General features: G+C 41.8%; 1 protein-coding gene across 6 annotated transcripts in view; it reads right to left on the bottom strand.

The window, feature by feature from the left end:
- HECTD4 (HECT domain E3 ubiquitin protein ligase 4) overlaps positions 1-21,470 on the bottom strand; it is a 165,260-nt gene that overhangs the window by 29,028 nt on the left and 114,762 nt on the right. For all 6 annotated transcript variants that reach the window (XM_033098456.1, XM_033098451.1, XM_033098450.1 and 3 more), the window contains 11 exons: positions 15,399-15,502; positions 13,406-13,567; positions 13,138-13,286; positions 12,808-12,887; positions 10,208-10,371; positions 9,373-9,610; positions 7,925-8,061; positions 7,344-7,470; positions 3,728-3,865; positions 1,703-1,839; positions 82-242 (listed from right to left, as the gene is read on the bottom strand). In XM_033098456.1, coding sequence (XP_032954347.1) covers positions 82-242; positions 1,703-1,839; positions 3,728-3,865; positions 7,344-7,470; positions 7,925-8,061; positions 9,373-9,610; positions 10,208-10,371; positions 12,808-12,887; positions 13,138-13,286; positions 13,406-13,567; positions 15,399-15,502 — 1,597 coding nt within the window. The remainder of the gene's footprint in view (positions 1-81; positions 243-1,702; positions 1,840-3,727; positions 3,866-7,343; positions 7,471-7,924; positions 8,062-9,372; positions 9,611-10,207; positions 10,372-12,807; positions 12,888-13,137; positions 13,287-13,405; positions 13,568-15,398; positions 15,503-21,470) is intronic.

A 21,470-nucleotide genomic window follows, 5' to 3' on the forward strand; every position in this document is an offset into this window, starting at 1 on the left:
TTGTCAACAGTGAATGGCACATGTGGTAAAACAGCGTAAGTGGACTTCTGTGACCCACTAGAAAGAAGGGCCCAATGTTACCTGTGAATTTGAAGGTTGGTGTTGTCCAGTGTGACCAGCCCATTGGTGGCAGTCCTTCGGTAGCCTGCTGGGGGCCTTTCCAACATGTCAATAGGGTACCAGTATCGAACCAGCACACCTTCACTTCGGAGGTATGTTTCTACCTGCACCAATTCATTTACCTACAATAGTAAAAGGAAATGTCTATGCGTTTTTTTAAGCACTGACTTTTCCCCCCAACGTTTAAAATACATATGTATATACAAACCGAAGTTTTATAGCAGCATGTCACAGATTGAGTATTGTATTGATAGTGTGTTTAGCTTTTTCATACCAGTTGCAAATTTTAACTTGTATAATAAATGAAAGAACTGCAACGTAATCGTGATTTAGAAATTTTAAAAGAATAGTGCTATATTTCAGCCATAGTTCAACGTATGTTGTTGCCAGGTAAAAATTTATGTTCATTGTTTTTGTGTTACTAATTTTATAAAAGTAGGGAATCTGTCTGATAGCTCTATTTTATTGCTGGAAAAATAATAATTAAGTTCATGCATATGCATTTTGGATTCAAATACCAATATAATTTTTATTTAGGGGTTATTATTAAAATAAAGGGAATCCAAGTAATAATTATTACTTTAAGAAAACTTCTATTTTTCTAATTTTTATTTTCACACATTTCCATTCCTGAAAAATATTGTTAGTCATACAGTTCATGATAACCAGAGTCAGAAGTTTGTACCAGAAGATCCTAGGAGATCAACAGCATCACTGACTGAATTTTCTACATGAAAGTTCACCTTAGTAAACCACTAATAACCTCTCTTAAAATTTATGATTTAAATAAGTTCTGGTAAAATGGAGTCAGTTGAAGATGTAAAACTTGCAATTTCAAATCATTAATGATACCTAACAATATCTGTATCTCTATCTAGATAGATATGAAAGCTTATCTATGGGGTGATAGATGCTCCTTTTTCAGAGACTCTTAGGCTTCAATTATACACATTATTTCATCAGCTTTTCTTGCAAGGGAAACTTCTTAAAGGTAAGCATGGGTATGCCACCTTAGGATCATGGAGTCACGGCTTTCAAACAGGACCCCATTTTCACTCTCTTCTGTTCCTTCCTCCCCACCCCCCACCCAAATCCTTGCTGAGCCCCATGACAGGGCCCTGCGAAATGGAGAAGATAACTGCAGTCTAGTTTAATACACTCATTTACACTCATTTCACATATAGGGAAATTGAGTTTGAGAGAACCAGTGAGATGATGTGGTCGAAATCACAAAACTATTTCTCTGATTTGTGTCTGAAACAATCATGACAATGATAGATCGTCCATTCATCAAGGACATTTTCCCTTGGAACTTGGGTAGATATAAAGTAGGGACAGTTTGAAAATGGCTGACAGAAAGCATGACAGGCTGAAGGAGCGGACAGCACTGAGAGTTAGGAGTTCGTGATCTATCAGCTGTGATCTGGGCTCATCTCAGGCAATTCATTTGGCATAACAGTACTTGGCTTGGTTTCTTTGCCCCTAAGCTGAAGAGTAATCCATCTGTATAACCACTTTGGAAGGTACTTGGAGTCTGGGCATGAAAGTCTCAGTACATATAAAAGGCTGTGTGTGCACTCACTGAATCAACATCTAAGACGACTCCATGAAGCCCAAAGGTTTTCAGCATCCCTCGGATGGCAAATTTTGGCAGAGCAGTTCCAACTGTACTGCTGGTTACATTATTGCTGTCTGGAGAGCGGGTTACTACCGTGAGACCTGAGGAGGGGAGAGCGAGAAGTTTCTTCAGGAGCAAATACCATTATCATCTTGGGACCCTCTATTTTAGGGTCTAAAATATCACTACAGCATTTAGTAACACCCTAGCTTAGTTATAACTACAAAAGAAAACAGCTTGGTCTGGAAGATAACACAAAAAAACGTTGTACGAATACAAGAATACAATAATAAAAAGACATATAAGCCAATTTAAAAATGCGCAAAGGATTTGAATAAACATTTCTCCAAAGAGAAATGAAAAGATACACATGAAAAGATGTTCAACATCATTAGTCATCAGGGAAACGCAAGTCAAAGCCACAATGCGATACCACTTCACACCCACTAGGACGGCTGTCATCAAAAAGATAGGCAACAGTAAGTGTTGGCAAGCATGTGGAGAAACTGGAACCCTCATGCATCGCTGGTGGGAATGTAAAATGGTGCAGTCACTTTGGAATTTCATTCTTATGTATATGCCCAAGAGAAATCAAAACATGTATCCACACAGAAACTCGTACACAAATGTTCAGAGCATTAGTCCTAATAGCCCAAAGGTAGAAAGAAACCAAGTGCCTCTCAATAGATGAATGGATAAACACAATGGGTATTATCCATACAACTGTATGGGATATTGGAATATTCCATACAAATAATATTCCATATGGAATATTATTTTGCCATAAAAAAGGAACGCAGTACCAACATGTGCTACAACATGGATGAATCTTGAAAAATTATGCGATGTGAAAGGGGCCAGACACAAAAGACCACATGTTGCATGACTCCATTTACATGAAATGTACAGAAGATGTATAGAGACAGAAAGTAGATTAATGGCTGCAGAGGTTAAAGGGAGGGAGCAATTGGGAGTGGTGAGGGTACAGGATTTCTTTTGGGGGGATGAAAGTGTTCTTGAATTAGAGGCAATGGTTTGATGATTACTCAATTTTGTGACTACTAAAAACTGTGGAATTTTATACGTTAAAAGGGTGAATTTTATGGTAGTGAATTAGATTTCAAAAAAAAAGAAAGGAAAAAGTAAATATTGGGTTGGTGCAAAGTAATTGCGGTTTTTGCAATTATTTTTAACCTTTTAAACCGCAATTACTTTTGCACCAACCTAATATATATTCCTGCCCCTGCCCAAGATGTTTAAATATTTTTGTGACTGTCTACCTTGTTTTCCCGAAAATAAGATCTAGCTGGACAATCAGCTCTAATGCGTCTTTTGGAGCAAAAATTAATATAAGAGCTGGTCTTATTTTACTATACGACCAGGTATAATATAATATAATATAATATAATATAATATAATATAATATAATATACTGGGTCTTATATTAATTTTTGCTCCAAAGATGCATTAGAGCTAATTGTCTGGCTAGGTTTTATTTTCAGGGAAACACGGTAATAATGAGTCATTTTAAACACTCTTTTTTATGCTTTTCTGTATTTTCATTTCCTCAAAAAACATGATAGTTTTAATCAAAAAAATAAATACATTCTATTAAAATTCCAGAAAGCACAGTACAACCATATATTCTTGGTTTATTAGCTCAGCAGCCAGGACGAAGCCTGAGGCCTCTCCAGAACCTTCCGCCCCACCCCACTTCCTCCTTTGTACAACTGTCCTGTCTCACCCTGCGCATGCTAGTGAGTGCAGGAAATGTGCAAGAAGACACCAGAGGACAGACGAGCGTCTCCTTATGCCCCACGAGGAAGCTCTATGGCCTCACACAGGAGAGCCTGGAAGAGGCCACTCAGAGTAAGGAAGTCACCCTAGGAGAGAGAGCCAACAGCTGCTTGGCTCAAGGTCATATTTGGGAAAACTCAACTACTCACTTCATAGGAAGTTTCAGAGGTAAAGTAAGGGGAAAAACAAAACCTTTTCGAACTTTATCAATTGTGAACTTGTTTGCTTCGTCTTTAATGTCTTCAATGGTGGGAAGGTAAAGGTCTCTTGGGATGCCACCGTTCTCCTCGTAGAGGAATTCAACTGTTTGTCGGGCAATGTCCACCATGCCTAAAAAATAAAACAGCACTGGTAACTCTCCAGGGAGAACACGATTGTCAGATCAGCCATGGCACTGACTTATACCTAGAGTGAAGAGATAAGAGAATCTTTCAAACCAAGTTTGTGGGGGTGGGTAGCCTTTTGGGGAAGGTAATTATTCAGTGTCTACCAAATTTAAATACTCAATGCCCTGCTTCTAGGACTCTCTCCAATCTCTCCCAATGCAAGCATGTGTGTGCAAAGGTGCAAGAACACAGCCTCCAGCTCTGCTGGTAACTTAATGAGAAATGGAAATAACGAAAGTATTCATCAATACAGAGTGGTCATAAATGACAGTACATTATTGTGCAGTCATTTCATTTTAGTTAAGTCAAAAGAACAAACAGTGGGACAAATGCAGAGTAAGAAGAAACTGAGAATTTTTTTTTCCTACCTTATACATTTTTGTACTGAGTTTGATTTTTACAACAAACACAAGATGCTTATTTAACAGACAGAGAGCTACATCAGCTTCTATCCAGTACTGGAATCAGCTGTTCTTCCTTCCCAGAATGAGGACACATCATTATGTTCAATAGCGACAGCCACTATTAATTAATAAACCAAGTAAATAAATGTCCAAAGCCATGAAAAAAACAGCACTGTGGTGAATACAGCGAGATGGGACACGATGTTTCCATTTGCTGTGGCTGCCTTAGCTCCCACACTGCTTGGGACGATGTGGGTAAAAGAACACATGTTGACAGCATCTTTTAAATAAGGCTTATCGCCATCACACTTCTCTACCACTCCTTTATTTGCTGGCCTTGCTGTAATGAGAGGGCATAGCAATTTTCTGAGCACAGTTTATAAGGGGGCTGAAATTAGAAAAGGATATGTAGAGAAAGAAGTGTTAGACAGAATAAACAAGAAGTGGGGCCTGATATTAGAAGATTATAGAAAAATAACCTTCACCACATTTTCCAAAGGAATGTGGGGAGGAGAAAATACACTGCTGTCTACTAAGCAGGAATCCGGGAACACAGGGAGAATGCCAAACTAAACCACAAACAGCAGAGACGGTTTCATTAACCTTCCTTGGGCGATGTGACAACAGGCGGCTGATTCCCAGGAGACGGTCCTTGGGCACGATGAACCATCTCCCTAGCCTCCTTTCGGCCTTTGCCACCGCTCTACTGAACGATACTGTGTTTGGAAGGTAAATATTCTATGTTTAAATTAATATAGTTCAGCTGATTGGCCATGGTCATGCAGACGGATCCCAAGAGAACGCCTTGGCAAGATGTACGTCAGGGGCCACAGGCACTTCCGGGTGAGACATGAGGCCAGGAGTCATTGGTCTGGCTCTGGTCCAGCAGCCGCCTTTGGATAATCACATTTTCTGCTGTGCTGTCTACACTTTCCCTCCTCTGAACTGGGAGCAGAGGAGGAGAAGGCACTCTTTGACATTCAGGACGGCTTTGGGATCAAATAGTTAAAGACACCCTAATGTAAGCAGAATCCACGTGGAAATAAAGGCATAGCAAGCACTGATCACATAAGAGCTTTCCATCCACATACTGTAAAGTCTCTTTCCTCCTTTCTTACTCTCTCCCAAAGCAGTAAGCAGCACCAGTTTCCCTGAACAGATAGTGCTTCACATATAAACTTAACCCTCCTGTTGCAAGTTAGCACCAGGTCTCAGCTTACATAGCGCATTGTTAGAGGAGCCAAGCTGGGGTGGGCAGCCCTTGTCACCTGTGCCATGGTCTCCTGATGGACCCTCACCACAGCCCTTACCATCACCTGCTTCCCACTAGGGTGGAAGCTCTGAGAGAAGGGGCCACCTCGGTTTGTCCACAGAAGATTCCTTATTCCCTAGCACAGGGGCTAACCCTGGGAGGCATATGATGTATGAGGGACAAGAAAGTGAATGAATCGATGACTGAATAAAAAGGCACCTAAAGCAACGCCCTCCTCACTCCGGAAACCAGTGGTGGGCACTGGTACTGCAAGGCCGGCAGTCATGAATCTGGCATTACATTTATCAAGTCAGAGTTGGCTGAAAACACGTAAGCTCTGTTCTGTGGTCTGATATAACACAAAAAGGGTATTTCTTTTGCAGATACTGGGAATGAACAGGGAGGAACGAATTATCTTTTTGTCTGTGAGAGCTACTAAATCAGGGTATGTTGCTCTTTCATTTAAAATCCCCCAATGGCTTCTCATTTTACATAGAATAAAATCCCAAGCCCTTGTGGAGGCTGACGCTGCTCCGTCACCTCCCCTCAGCGACACTGGCCTGGCCTTACTACTGTTCCCTCAACCACCCACGCTCACCTCTCCCGATGGTCTTCCTAATGTTTCCCCTCTGCCCAAAACTCTTCAGCAAGAAGAGAAGAATATTAATTATCTGTCCCGGAATTTGGGTCGGCAGCTGGAACAGGGCTCTGACAGGAGCAGGAAGCATTCTCATCGTGTCACAGAATGTGCAGATAGTCCCACAGGTTAAGTATTAACAAGACCACTCCACTGTGATAGGTGTAAGCTTTGGAGGTGGAAAGCATGGAGAACACACACACACAAACACACACACAATGGCAGCAGTGAGAAAAAGGAATTACTCGTCTATCACTGGAAATCAGGGACTCAGCATAGAAGTTGGCCAAGAAATAAAGGTCTTTTGGTGGCTCTTCTCTTTATTTGGTCCTGGTCTCAGTCGGGATAAAAGTTAAAAGAGGAGCAAGACAGCTGACGTGGGGACAGTGACTAAGCTGTACACACCACCTGACTGCCACGATGACAGAAAACCAAACTGATGTTCCAGTGGAAGGGCAGCTGTGCCTGCTGGGAAAAAGCATTTCTGCATCTCAAACAGCATGTGTTTCACGAGATGAGGAAAAGCCTTAAAACAGAAATCAGCCACCAGCACTTAAGACTCAATAACAACCCACCGTCTGCGGTTAAACGCTGCATCATCTTTGCAGAGGAACCGTGGGCCAGTGGGAGAAAAGAAATCTCACCATCGTTAATCACGGTGACGTTAGGCAATATATTAACAGCACGCTTACCATGTGCCAGGCACCGCTTAGAAGCTTTATCTGCATTAACCCATTTCTTCTTTCTCATATACACATGAGGTGGTTACCATTATTCATTCTATTTTAAAGGTGAGGACAGGTTACGTAACCTTCCCAAGGTCACACAGCTGGTAAAACAGCCCAAGCTATTAACCAGCAGGCCACCCAGCTTCCTAGTATAGCCACGCCAGCTTCATTTCAGCAGCCCGTCAACCAAAACACTGACTGAAACCGACAAGCAAAGAAACAGCTGGCAATGAAAGCAAAGACCACAGAGTTCAGTGGAGGCACGGGTAGGAGACACTGTTGGGTCTGCCCCAACTTTAGTTAGATGAGGCCCTCTTTCCGCATTTACATCCTGAGTTTCCCCTAAACATGTCTCTTCACATCATGGAGTGAGCTCCTTAGGCAAACGTAAAGCACCAGACCTAGCTGTAAAGCGCCCTTTATCTGGTCCAGGCCCGATTTCCGCTCTGCTTCATTGCGGAAGCGTCTTCGGATAGTAGGAAAAACCTTGGTCTCCCACGCTTTCACCAGCAGAGCGTAGTGGTCCTCCTGGAAGAAGAAGCAAACTCATGACCAGAGAAGGAACGCATGTAGGCATCAGTCCCGCCCTAACTTACAGCTCTCAGCCCTGGGGTCTTCACCCCACGCACACGCCAGTCATGGAAACACCATGTGGGCCACCCAACTAAATAGACCTCAAGGGCCCGGGGAGACAAGCCAGACCGGGGCAAGCTCTTCCTCTCCCTCTACAGCCACCTTTACTGCTGAATTACTATCAAAGCACTTCATTTCTCCAACACCTGGATCAGTACTGGGCAAAAGAGCCCAAAAGACATTGCTACTGACGTGTGGTTTAGAAAAACGGACACCCCGGAGTCACTGTTCAACGCCAGTGACATATTTCAAAGTGTAACAATTCCAGCCTTGCACCCTTGGATCAAAACCATTCCTCGCGGCCTGTCCTGGACACCAGGGAGCTGACCAAATGTGGAGGGTCTCTTACCTGTGGGATGTCGTCGTCATCATCGTCGTCACTTTCATCGTCTGCAATGGGAGGTGGGTGGGGGTCTGGGCCCGAGGTGATGAAATTCTCATAGCTGAGCTCTACTTTGTAATGACAGGAAGTGTCACTGTCGTATTCTGTAACGAAGCACAATGACAGCGAATTCCAGGCGAGAGCAGGCCAGAAAAATCATGAACTTCTCACCCTTGGACAAACCAGGTTCTGTTTGTGTGACAGGAGACTCCTAGTACTTGTAGGGATTATCAAGTGCAGGGTCAAGGAATAACTAACTAATCACTATAGTTAGCCTGAATCCTGCAACAGATTTTATGGGTATAATTCCTTCAACTCAGAGAAGCATTTCGAATTTTCTTCATCATAAACATTAGACACTTAAGGGTTTGCAAACCAGTATCCCAAGGGCCCCGTGTGGCCTACAGGCATCTTTAGTTCGGGATGCTCAGTTTTCTTCAATTTGATTATGAAATTTTTCAAATAACCAGGAAAGCATTTGAATACACACCTATATACTGTATTTTGCCGTGTATAATACGCACATTTTTGCCCAAATTTGTGAGGGACAAATAAGGATGCACATTATACATGGGTAGTACTAATTCCGTATCTATATAAATGTTTCTAATTCTTTTACTTATTATGCTTATGAGTTAAAAGTGTAACTCTAGAAATCAATAACGATATTCGTATGCAAAATAAGACCCTGGAATACCATCATTGGTTTTGTTGAACTTATGACGAATTGTAACGATGAAGAGTTCTTGGCCTTCTATGATGGATAAATATTGTGAATTCGTTAACCAATACATAAAATGTCTTGTACCCTGTATCTGTTCTTGTGTTTTGTAATTATTTGTTACATAAAATTTCTTGTACCATAACATGTTAAAAAATAAATGCTAAACTTCCTTTATAATACAAAAAACAAATATCTAAATGTATATAAAAATTTGAATTAAAAAATTAAAACGAAAGATTTTTTCCCCCTGAAAGTTTGGGCCAAAAACATGGGGGTGCATTATACATGGGAACACAGTGAGCATGGCGTCTACGGTACCCACCACCTCGCTCCACACTAAGCATGTTTTATTATTCCTTGATGACCTCAATTTTACAACAACTTAAGAAATAATTTATACTTTAAAATGAGGAGATTTCATATAAAATTCGGGGGATTTAGCTGTCTTATAAAAAGTGGGCACTCAGGCCTGCACTGCCACGTGGCCACACCCGGCTGGCAGGCTTCCTGCACATGGGGAACGCACTTTCCAGTCTACGTGCTTCCTCCGGCTCCCCATTTCCTCTCACTGGGCCTGCTACCCCATTCCCAATGGGTACTCGAGTGCGCCCCAGTTAAGTGGATTTCTGGAACTATCATGACAGCATTCATGTCCCCCGGAAGCAGGGGGCCGGGGAAGGTGGCAGCTTACGTTGCTGAGCAGTGGCCACAGCTGCAATCCGACATGGTGGCCCATGAGTGCCCGGGTCTGACGCAATACTGGTGCCAGCGTCGTTGTCACTGTCAGATGCCATGGCAAAGGGCAGGGCCTCGAAGTTGGCGCTGATCTCCTCCGCCAGGTCTGTGCATAGGTCGGCCGCGTTGCGGTGGGCCTGGCCTTCGGCATAGGCAAATGGGCGGGAGCCAAAGTTAGCTCGAGTCTTGGTGTTCTGGAAAGGAGACCAAATGAAGGATTTGCAAGGACTCAGGCCTGCCTGCTCGCTTCCTTGCTCATTTACTTATTTATTGTACACCCTGAGGTAAACCTCACTCACATCCGACCAGAGAGGGGCCCCAACTGTGGGACTGCACATAAAAGCAGGCAGAGGGGCTGGGGGCACGTGCACAAGTCAGCCCCGCCCTCCCTCACCCCACACTCTGCTACTCCAACACTGTTCCTTTCTACCCGACGCCGCCACTGCAAATGCTCTTCCCTTCCCCTGGAACAGCCAGCCCTTCCTCCAGTTTTGCCTAAAGACTGGTAAATATTCTAGACCTGGCTCAAACATCACCTCTTTGGGTCGTGAGGACACGACCAGATGTGCTTGGTGCTTGCTTTCTATGATTTTCAGTCTTCCTGAGATGGTTAGTGTCAGCGTGACTGGCCGCGGGGTGCCAGATCAAACATTATCTCTGGGTATGTCTGCGAGGGTGTTTCCGGATATTAGCCCTAGAATCATGGGCTCAGTAGACCCCCTCCCCAGTGTGGTGAGCGTCATCTAAATTACTAAGGAGAATTTGCTTTCCTTCCCAGCAAGATAACCTGCCTTTTTCTGAATGTGAACCACAGGCCACATCCCACCAGAGACGTCCTCCAGATACGGGGAGAGGCGCTGCCCGCAGTATGTGAAGTACACCCGGCCCTTGGCGGGCTGCCCTGGAGGCGGCGGGGTCCCCTCGGTTCTCTCCCAGCCAATTCCTGCCACGTCACCTATGGCAGAGAACAGGAAGGAAACAACACATTTCCCTCTCTTACTGACTATTAAATAAACTTCCAAACTGCAACCAGTGTGACGAAGCCACATATCACTGGCTTTGTTTATTTATGCCATCAGTTACATCTGAAAAAGACATGAAGTAACTTACTGTATTTAAATAAATATAAAGTAACACAGTACAAATAAAAACTGTTTAGGATTAGAAAAATGCCTAGTATCCTGTGACAACATGGATGGACCTAGAGGGTATTATACTAAATGAATAAGTCAGACAAATACCAGCTGATCTCACTTATATGTGGAATGTAAAGAACAACAATAAAAGAATAAACAAACAGAACAGAAACAGACTCATAGATACAAAGAACAAACTGATGGTTGCCAGAGGGGTGGGGTGTTGGGGAGCTGGGTGAGAAAGGTGAAGCGAATAAGAAGTACAAATGGGCAGTTACAAAATAGTCACAGGGATGTAAAGTACAGCACAGAGAATACAGTCAGTAATACTGCAATATCTATGTCTAGTGCCCAGTGGGTACCAGACTTATCAGGGGGATCACTGCATAAATGAGATGTCTAACCACTGTGCTGTATACCTGAAACTAATATAAAATAATACTGTCAACTGTAACTGAAAAATAATGTAAAATATATATGCACATAACTTAGAACTCAACCCACAATGTAAACTAAAGGCACACTGTGAAGCACATTATGTCCCCTTACTCATATGTATTTAAGGCCTTTCGCAGGAAGCTGAGATACCAGCCCAGCTGCTCTCATGAAGTGACTGGGAACGGGGACAGAACTCAGAAACTGAGAGAAGCCTGTCCACCACCCCAGTGCTCTTCTGTTGGCCGCTCCGGGGAAACTGCTAGCACCTGGAGCCTTATGACTAATCTACTGTTGTAAACTCGCCATAAGTGCTTGAAGTTCTGTAATTCTGCTTTTCATCTCAGGGTCTCCTATGCCTTAGGAACCACCAGGATGGGCTTCCCCGTGGCTGGGGACTTGTCATGCATCACCATGGCAACCCTGGGTCACCGTGGTATCCCTGGGTCACCGTGGCAACCCTGGGTCACCTTGGCAACCCTGGGTCACCTTGGCATCCTTGGGTCACCTTGGCATCCCCGGGTCACCACGGCATCCCCGGGTCACCACGGCAAACCCGGGTAACCGTGGCAACCCTGGGTAACCGTGGCATCCCCAGGGGAGGAGAGTGCTCAACACGCAGGAGATGCTCGGTGAGTATTTGGGGATGAACGGACACCGGAAGTGTCGGCACAGAGGTTGAGATTCTGGTAAAAAGTGAGTTCCCGATTCCGACACAGACACATTCTCTAAGAAGAGGGTACCATGTGTGCCTGAGGTCCAGTCCAAAATTTTTTTCAGAAACCAAAATGTGATCTAACAAAACAGCAAACGACAGCAGCAAACACACTAAAAACCCTGACGAGGGTTCCCTGCCCTCCCCACACCCCACACCTTTGTGCTTCAAGTACCTCAGTGAGTACTTAGCTGAGATGCCAGAGTTCTGCTCCGTAGAGTAAGAGAGAAATAACTTTGCCAGGAAATTGTTTCCAAGTCATAACTTGACCATAACGGAAAACGGAAAACACTTCCCAGAAAAGTGCAATTTAATAAGCAGTTCCCTCGAGGGTAAGTGATGGCAAAATGACCCCCCAGACAGCTACAAGAGGCTATCTGTTGGATGGAGTGGCTTGGTATTCCCTGTCTAAGCATCCCAGATCATCTGTCTATCCCACGTAACATTTCAGTTTCATCAGAGATGACGCTACAAAGTCCCGTCTGAAAATAAGCAGCCAACATGCTTGGCTGCTTCTAATGTCTGGAGAACAATGCCGAACTTTTGCTACCGCTGAAGCAGGTGGGACTGATCCCAACTCATCTACTATGCAGACCAAGTTACTTACACGGAGCCTAGAAAGAAGAAGGGGCAAAAGATTTTTTTAAAAAATTGAATTGACTATCTCTGTGACTGAAACATCTGGACAGAATGATTGTTGAAGCTGAGCCAGATGTTTAGGCTACCGAGAGCACAGCCTATAGCACGTATCTACTGGTAATACGTTTAGCGAGTGCCTCGTGGCTAGTGGTAGGCTTCTCTTGTTTTGAAGCTATTTACCTGCCCATCAATAATAAGCTGGTGAAAGACCAAACTGCAGAGAGAAGCAAAATCTCAGATTTTTCTGATGATGGGGCAACAAAAGCAAATGTGACTCCTAAGTTACCAAATGAAGGCTCTAAATGATAATGGCCTCATAAGATGACAGGTTTGGTGTAAACTAGGGGACAGCAAAGACAAATTGCCCATTTCCAGTTGCTATGTTTATTTAATTTTAGCCTATGTAGACCCAAACCTGGGAACAACAGATGCACAGAGAGTGAAAAACAGCTCTCACTGCACTCACCAGGAGAGAGAGTCACGTCTAAGCGAACGCTCTTCCACTGTAATAAACTGGAGCCATTGTAGTGCACGGCACGGCCATTGCTAGGGGAAAAAGAAGGGCAGTCAAAGGCAAGGCCAACTGGCCGACAGGAGGCAGCGAAGCAGTGAGCAGGCGGAGGGGTTTCCGTCGCCCAAGAGTAATCAGAAGAGAAATCCTGAGAGCTATTCTCTTTTCCAACTAGTATTTTATACATTTTTGGGGGTAGAGATTATAATTATATTACTTTAGTATTAAAACACCCACACCCATTTCTTTTTTTTTTTTTTAATAACAGCAGTAATAACCACTTACTTATGGAAAAGACAAGTGCCCACTGGATTAGTCCAAGCCCCATCTCGTTTCTCTGCTTCTGTAGCAAAGCCAAAGGAAACTATTGGTCCAGTGTCGTCATCAGTATCTCCATAGGAAACAATTTCAATTTCCCAGTAAAAAGATGGGGCCTGAAGAAACACCAGAAGTGGGCAGACAAACAGAGGGCTCAACTTGGGAACTTCAACTTGCTTTTTCTTTCAAATTTGAAGGAAAGAGGCAAAAGCCAGTGTGTCTTGTGATTTCTCACCTGAACTGGCAGTGGGGAGGTGGCATAGATAAACGTGCCCCGGGGCAGACCGCCCCCAGCACTGGGGTCAGCCAGGAAGGTGACGGAAGTAAGGTGTGATGAGAACATGCAGGCTCGAACAGGTGGGAACACTCTTGAGGGGTTCCACGTTATCTCCTTGGGCTACATTGGGGAAAAACCCTCATTCAATAGAACTGCAAACACAAATCCCTTCATTCTCTCAAAGAAGAAAAAAAAGTCATTTAATGGTCTAATAACATAGGTATATATTTTAAAAAAGAAAGGGTATCTTTTATTCCAAAGGAAACTTGACTTAAAAAAAGGCAGTCTCCTTCCCTATGACCAATCCTGCTCTCTAAAAACAATCATTCTCTTAACTTTTTAAACTGTTAATTCTGATACTTACCTCTAAATTTCTCCTTCGTGAGGTTTCCATTCGCACATCCCTACTTCTGCTTACACACAGGCCCTCACCCCTCAAACTCCCGGTGTAATTACAGGACAAAAGGACACATTTTAGTTCAGCCATCAGAATCTATATCACTATGACTTAATACTCAGCTCAAAGCTAAAAAGGAGTACTATGGTTACACTCCCACTTTTTTTTTTTAGGTAAATTGCCTCAGTTTTTCCCTTTCATAGCTTTTGGTAAGTCTAATCATACAATTTCAAGCTTCTCTATCAGATAAAAGCATATATTTTTTCAAACCCATCAATTTCACTTTTATCCTAAAGAAAGAACCGAAAGATGCATGTAAAGATCAGCCCCAAGGATGTTCAGATCAGTTAGGGAGAAAACTGCAGACAGTGTGGAGTTGCAACAATAAAAGCCTGAGTGAGTAAACTGAGGCACAAATATATGCTGGGGTATTAAGTTTCTATTGATTGATGTGGAAAGGTACTCATCACCTACAGAAGGGGAAAGGATAGATGCAAAACAGTATGGATAGCAGAAATCCATTTTTGGTAAAAATATTATAGATTATACATCACATGAATATGTCGCTAACGGTAACTGGAGAGGTTGAGATTCCAGGTGACATTTCTTCTTTTATGTATTTTTAACTTTTTTATTTTGAAATAATTTCAAACCTACAGAAAAACTGCGAGAATATCACAATTTTTTATACTCTTACCTAGATGCACCAATTTTTTTTTGAGATATAATTCATGTAACATGTAATTCACTGTAAGGTGTACAATATAGTGGTTTTTAGGATATCCACAGAGTTGGGCAATCATCACCACAATCTAATTTTAGAACATTTCTGTTCCCCTTAAAAGAAACCCCGCCCATTAGTAGTCACTGTCCATTCCTCTCTCCCCCAGCCCCTGGCAACCATCAATTTACTTCCTGTGTCTATGGATTTGCCTGTTCTGGACACTTCATATAAATGGAATCCCACAATATGTGGTCTTTTGAGACTGCCTTCTTTCGCTTCGCATAATTTCAAGGTTTATCCATATTGTAGCAGGTATTACTACTTCATTACTTTTTAAGGCTGAATAATATTCTTTTGTATGGATTTACCCCATTTTATGCATTCATTCATCAGCTGATGGACATTTAGGTTGTTTCCATTTGGGGGCTATTATGAATAGTGCTGCTAGGAACATTCACAGATACGCCAATTGTTAACATTTTGCCACTTTTACTTTTAATCACTCTTTCATTCTGTCTGTCATCTCTCCCTCTCTCTCTATATATATATATATAAAAAATTTACTATGAGATGGACTACAGATCTAAAATTTTGAAAAAGTTTTCTTTTTCTGTTATTGATAACAGAAATTTACCAATTAATGAGTAGTTCTGCTCCTCTGGTCTAATCTTTCAATACTTAGAATGTCAAATCAATGTGCTTTGACATCCCAAGATGATAGCACGTAGCTGCAGAGCGCACACCTCCCAAAGGCTTTGCAAACGCTCATTCTAAATACCACTAACGGCTGCTCAGCATTCTTCAGTGCGGCAGACGGCACGAGGCCTCACCTGTCTCCGGTCAGCCTGCAGGGGGGGTGGTGGGGGCCGAGCACAGTCCCGGTAGAGCATCCTCAGACGTTCACACTGCACCTCCACAACTGCCAGCCGCTCTCCTGGAGGGAGATACACCCAACACGTGTAAATAAGTCCTGCAAGCCCAGGAGGGCTCCAACTCCTCAGGAGGAGGGTCGGAGCAACAAAACGCTTATGGAGGTTATTCACCTGCTTACAAAAGGGCAACCACCCTGAGACCTTTGTCTGCTACGCGTAGCTCAGTGGCGTAGCAACGTGGCCGAGTGCATGGGCTCTGGGGCTGGGCTGCCTGGATTCAGAATCTGGCTCCCTTCCTCAGTATCTGCCATCTCACTGCCAACCTGGGGGGTCACTGCAGTGCTTGTGCCTCACAGGTGGTTGTGAAGATGAGATTAAATAACACAAGGAGAGGCCTTAGCCAAGTCCCTTTCACAGGGCAAACACTCAAATGAAAGCTATTATTATCATCTAATAAATGAAGGCTATTATCATCTCAACTGGTTTTTTAAAAGTGTAATACTGAACGTTGTCCACTTCTCCATCGGGAAGGACACTGGTATTAAGGGAGCATATAGCTTCCATGCCTTCCAGAGCTTTGGGGAAACCTCAGATGCGTGGCTTTCTGGCCAAGCGTCTGATTTCATATTGTTGGAGCGATCATTGTATCCCTGGGGGACGCAGCTTTCCATAACTTTGCTGCGGCTGAACCAAGGCATATGGAGATTTCTACAGAAATTATCATTCCATGAAAGATTTTGAGGAGATGAGGAAGGCTGGTATGCAAAGTAATTTCAGAGTGTAAAGAATTTCTTTGAGTGGACTTCCATGGAAATTTGTCACTGACCTGTGTTCCTGAGCTATGCAACATGGATATTTGGGCTAAGGGACAGTTTCTCTATAAATAAATACTTAACAAATACTGTGGGGGAAAAAAGTCTTATACCTATTGAAAACCTTCTATGAGCAAGGCACAGTGCTAGGTGGTGGAGGCCACAAAGACACATGAGCTGAAGTCCCCAGTGTGGGAGGACAGAGAAGGCATGCTCATACATACACATACATGATAAAGAACACGGTACAAGGTTGTAGTATATTATTATATGATATAAAGCAAAACATGGGAGCAAGGGAGTGATAACTTCACTTCAGGATCCAGAAAGGCTTACTGGAGACACCATTAAATTAGATCTTAGAAAAGATAGGATTTCAATAACCACAGAAGAAAGGGAATTCTGGGTGGTTTGGCACTATGAAAATAGTCTAGAATAGAATAGTCAGGAGTCAGATGTTTCAGGAGTACCTCGCATGACACACAAAAATTAACTCAAATGAATCCAAGGTCTAAGAAACCTATAGCTAAAATTATAAAACTCTTAGAAGAAAATATGTGTAAATTTTCATGACTTTAGATTAGGCAATGGTTTCTTCGATATGACACCAAAAGTACAAGCAATGAAAGAAGATTAGATAAATTGGACTTCACGATGATGACAAACTTTTGTGTTTCCAAGTACACTTTTGAGAAAGTGAAAAGATAATCCACAGAATGGGAGAAAATATTTATAAATCATACTGATCAGAGACTAGTACATCCAGAATGTATAAAGAAATGTTATAATTCTACAACAAAAGACAAATAACCCGATTAAAAATGGGCAAGGAATTCGAATAAACATTTCTCTAAAGAAAATATACAAATGGCCAATAAATACAGGGAAAAGATGCTCAACATCATTAGTCATTAGGAAAATGCAAATCAAAACCATAATGAGATACCAGTTCACACCTACTAGGATGGCTATAATTAAAAGGACAGACAATACACTGGCAAGAATGTGGAGTAACTGGGACACTCACACACTGTTGGTGGGAATGTAAAATGGTGCAAACGCTTTGGAAAACAGTTCCTCAAAAAAGGAAGCAGTTTTTCAAAAGTTAAACACACACGGTAAGACCCAACAATTCCACTCCTCTATATATGCAACAGAATTGAAAACATATGTCCACACAAAAACCTGTATATGAGTGTTTATAGCAGCATTATTCATAACATCCAAAAAGTACAAACAACACAAGTGTTCATAAATTGATTAATGGATAAATAAAAAGTGGTCCATCCATACAGTGGAATGTTATTCAGCTGTAAAAATTAATGAACTACTGATACCTGCTACAACATAGATGAATCTTGAAAACATGGCGGTAAATGGAAAAAAAAAAAAAACAGACACGAAAGGCCACACACTGTATGATTCCATTTATATGAAGTCTCCAGAACAGGCACATCCAGAGAGACAGAAAGTAGACTGGTGGTTGCCAGGGCCTGAGGGAAGTGGGAAATGGGGAGTGACTGATTTTAATGGAGACGGAGGTATTTTCTCTTTGGGTGGAGGTAGAAATGTTCTGGAATTATACAGTGGTGATGGCTGTACAACTCTAAATACATTAAAACCCACAGAATTATGCTCTTTAAAATGGTAAATTGTACGGTATGTAAATCATTTATAGCGCAATTTAAAAAAGATGTCTTAGGAGAAGCAAAATGTAGCCTATTAAAAGGAAAGCAGAGAGTTTGTTGAGGACAGTTTGTTTAGCGAGAAAGATTTACTGACTTACAGCAGACCTACAGACAACTGGACACCTGATACAATGATGTGCATTAGGAGGCGACAGGCAAGATGAGGCAAGGACAGAACAAAGTCAGCGTGGACGCAGGAGTGAGGTCAGGCCATGAGGTGTGTGCCCGGGGTCCCTTACTTGCGCCCGGGAGGGCACAAGTCCAGACCTGTGCCTCCCGATGGACAAATCACAGACGAAAACTATTCAGTTACAGGATTCGTGGAGTCCATTACGTAAATGTAAACTAACTAGGTATAAGGAGCCGAGCTATTTTTGACAAACACTTTGCAACTATTTTTGTTAAAATGACTTAACCGTCATGGCGCTCCTTCAATACAGACAGGTGGAATCACACCAAATAAGAAGGGAAGAGCCATTCTTACGGAGAATGACGGGAGCAGGGCTAACCTGAGGCATGTTTGCCGCGAGCTAGACTTAATGTCAGAGGAGATTTTATAGACGCTAGTGTCAGAATCAAAAGCTCCTATACTCCAAATGCAAGAAAGAAAACATCGACTGTACTTTCGCCATTGTAACAAGTACCCGCCAGAACCGGCTGTAAGCTCTTTCTAATCCATCAGTGACAACCTCACAGTAGTAACTACACTTCGGGAAAGCCAGCCTCTCGGTGACAGCTCCACGCCCCTGACAATCAGCCACTCAAATCGGGGCTTCAGGAAAGTAACTGTGATGCCAGTGTGAAAAGACAAGGTGCAAGAAAGTAAAGCTTAGAGAATAACGCAGATGTCTAAACAGGAGACAAAAAGTACCTGACTTAAGAATTGGTAGTGGAAATGGCAGAAAGGGATACATTTCAGGAGCATTTCAAAGGAAAAATCAGATCTGGCAACTGACTGAATGTGGAAAGACAGGGAGGGGCGTCATATTTAACTCAGTGTCTGAGTGTCAAAAATAGTCTGAGTATCACCTAAAACAGGGAAGTCGGAAAAGGAGGGCTGATTCCAGAGTAAATAATGACTATGGTTTAGAAATCGGTATATTCATGAGTCTGGTGTTCTTCTAATAGAAACAGCCGTCAGATCTGGATCTCAGGAAGGACCGCCCACAGCAGAAGGCGTGACAGCGCAGAAGGCAGATAGAGCAGGTGAGTCAGGGTAAAGCTTAGAGCACTGTTGTCGTAAGTCACGTCTGACGTCTACTGGCGTCACAACTGCCCTGGCCCACCCTCAACTTACTGGAATGTTACTCAGCCGTATTTGGATACAGCATGGAAAGCATCTTAAACATGCTTCCCAGAGATTCTTAGGAACTTTCAAAGTCTGAGGAAAACCTCTGGCTCAGAACGTGTATATTTAGGAAGAAGGGAGAAGAGGAGGAAATAGCTGGACCTGAGAGCTCTGGCTTCTGTATGAATATAAAATAAAATTGGGAACTTTTTTTGGTTTATACTCTATATGCCTTTTCTTCAGTTTCAAAATCTGTGTCCTATGCTATTACAACCAAGGGATTAAGTTAACTTCTCAGGAATATTTATTCATGGGAAAGAGCTCTGTAGTGCTATCTTCCTAAACCAAATGGAATTAGATATTTTCCCCCCTTGGATTAGAGAAGCTATACAATTCAGATATGAGTGAGTGAACATTACAATGGCCAAACGTGCCACTTAATTCACCCCAGAAGAAGTAAAACAGAACAACATTCACTGAATTATTTTTTTCATTTTGGAGAATCAATATATTACTGCCTGTAAATTGTATAACATTTTCATATATGAAATAAAAGATATTAACACATTAAAATTAAAAATCAAAGAACTTTCTCTTCTACCCACCACCTTGAATCTTATTTATTAAACATCATTTCTTCTAAGCAGTCTAGAAGACTGTAGGCTGTAAGAATCCACTGCTGGGCTGCAAAGTAACTGACCTACCAGATGCTGTAGCTTTTGTTTTGTTTTGTTTTGTTTAACAGGTAAATAACTGATACGTCAGCAACTTTATATTTTACTTTAAACCTCACAGCTCTTTCTGGTAACCTAATAAGTTATTAAGGATTGTTAAACTTGACATAAGACACTATTTTAGTCTATAAATCAATGTGGATAAGCTTTATAGTCTTCTCTTTCGTAGCAATTAATATTTCCCACACGTTTCTTTCCAACTGTTTGTTACCACAGTTCTTTTCCACTAGGAGAAAAGGGTTAGGGAGGTTATTATTAAAACTATTTGAAATCACTGCTCTAAGTTACTACAATTTCTATTCTGTATATTAAGTACCAAAGTTAATTTCACAAATTAAGACCTCTTTATTTTATAAAATGTATAAAAGAGGATACTCCTAGAGAAAAGCAAGTGATTAATTCAGCAAGTTATATGCTTGCTAAAATCAGTCAAAAATGTCATAAATGCAACCTAAGCCAAGCATATTAAAAAGCAGAGGCAGGGAACTCAGGACCTGTCACAGGCACAAAACTAAATTACGGGCGGAACTTTAGTCACAAGCAATTTCACCCGCGAAATCTAGCAAACTCCTTTTCTTCGGTTCTTTTTCTCTATTCTTAGGGTCTCTCCGACATTTAACAGTCACTGGCTCCACAGCACTAAGCTCATTAGAAAGAGGAGATGTGAGAGGTAAAACAGATATATAATGAAAAGCAAAAACAAACCAACAGAAATCATTACCATGTGAAAAAGGACAAATATTTAAGGAAAGAAGATTAGAGAGTTACTGAAAAAGCAAACAGCATGAGAAATAGTAAATCACATGAAGAATTAAGAAAGGATAAAACTAACATCATTAAGGAAGATAAAGATATTTCTTCCTTATAGCTTATGAAAATGCTGGTACTAGAAATTGCAGGAATGCTAATCTAATTGTGAACAATTTCATTGAGAGTCCAATTATATCCTTGGGGACAAAGAATAAATTTTCACTTAAAAACAACCAGGCCAACTACCAATTTACAGGAAATTTGAAGACAAAAGGACATATTAAATGATACCACAGGGATACAATCGGCAAAATCCAGACTGTGGGAAACCTTTCAACAAATAAATTGCAAGGGAAAAATGATACTGAGGGGAATCTATATTTTGAAAGAAATGTAAAAAGCATAGCAATGAATTAAAATGTGTGAACTTTATTTGGATCCTGATTCAAATAAACAAGTGTAAAAACAAGTATGACTTCATGAGAAAATTAGAAAGTTGTACACTGACTAGATATTTAATAATACTACAGAATAACTATTAAATTTTTAGATGTGACAATGCTATTGTGGTTATTTTTTTTTTGAGTCCTTATTCTTTAAAGACACATACTAAAATATTTATGGATCAAATAATATAAGATATACACAGGACCTAGAAGGACATGCCAAACTAAACTGCTTGTTTTTATGACTTTGTTCTTGTGTTTTCAGTTTCCTATTATATGCACATGTTATATGCACATTATATGCACATTAAC

The sequence above is a fragment of the Rhinolophus ferrumequinum genome, chromosome 25 (assembly GCF_004115265.2).
Source record: "Rhinolophus ferrumequinum isolate MPI-CBG mRhiFer1 chromosome 25, mRhiFer1_v1.p, whole genome shotgun sequence".
In the NCBI taxonomy this organism is placed as follows: domain Eukaryota; kingdom Metazoa; phylum Chordata; class Mammalia; order Chiroptera; family Rhinolophidae; genus Rhinolophus; species Rhinolophus ferrumequinum.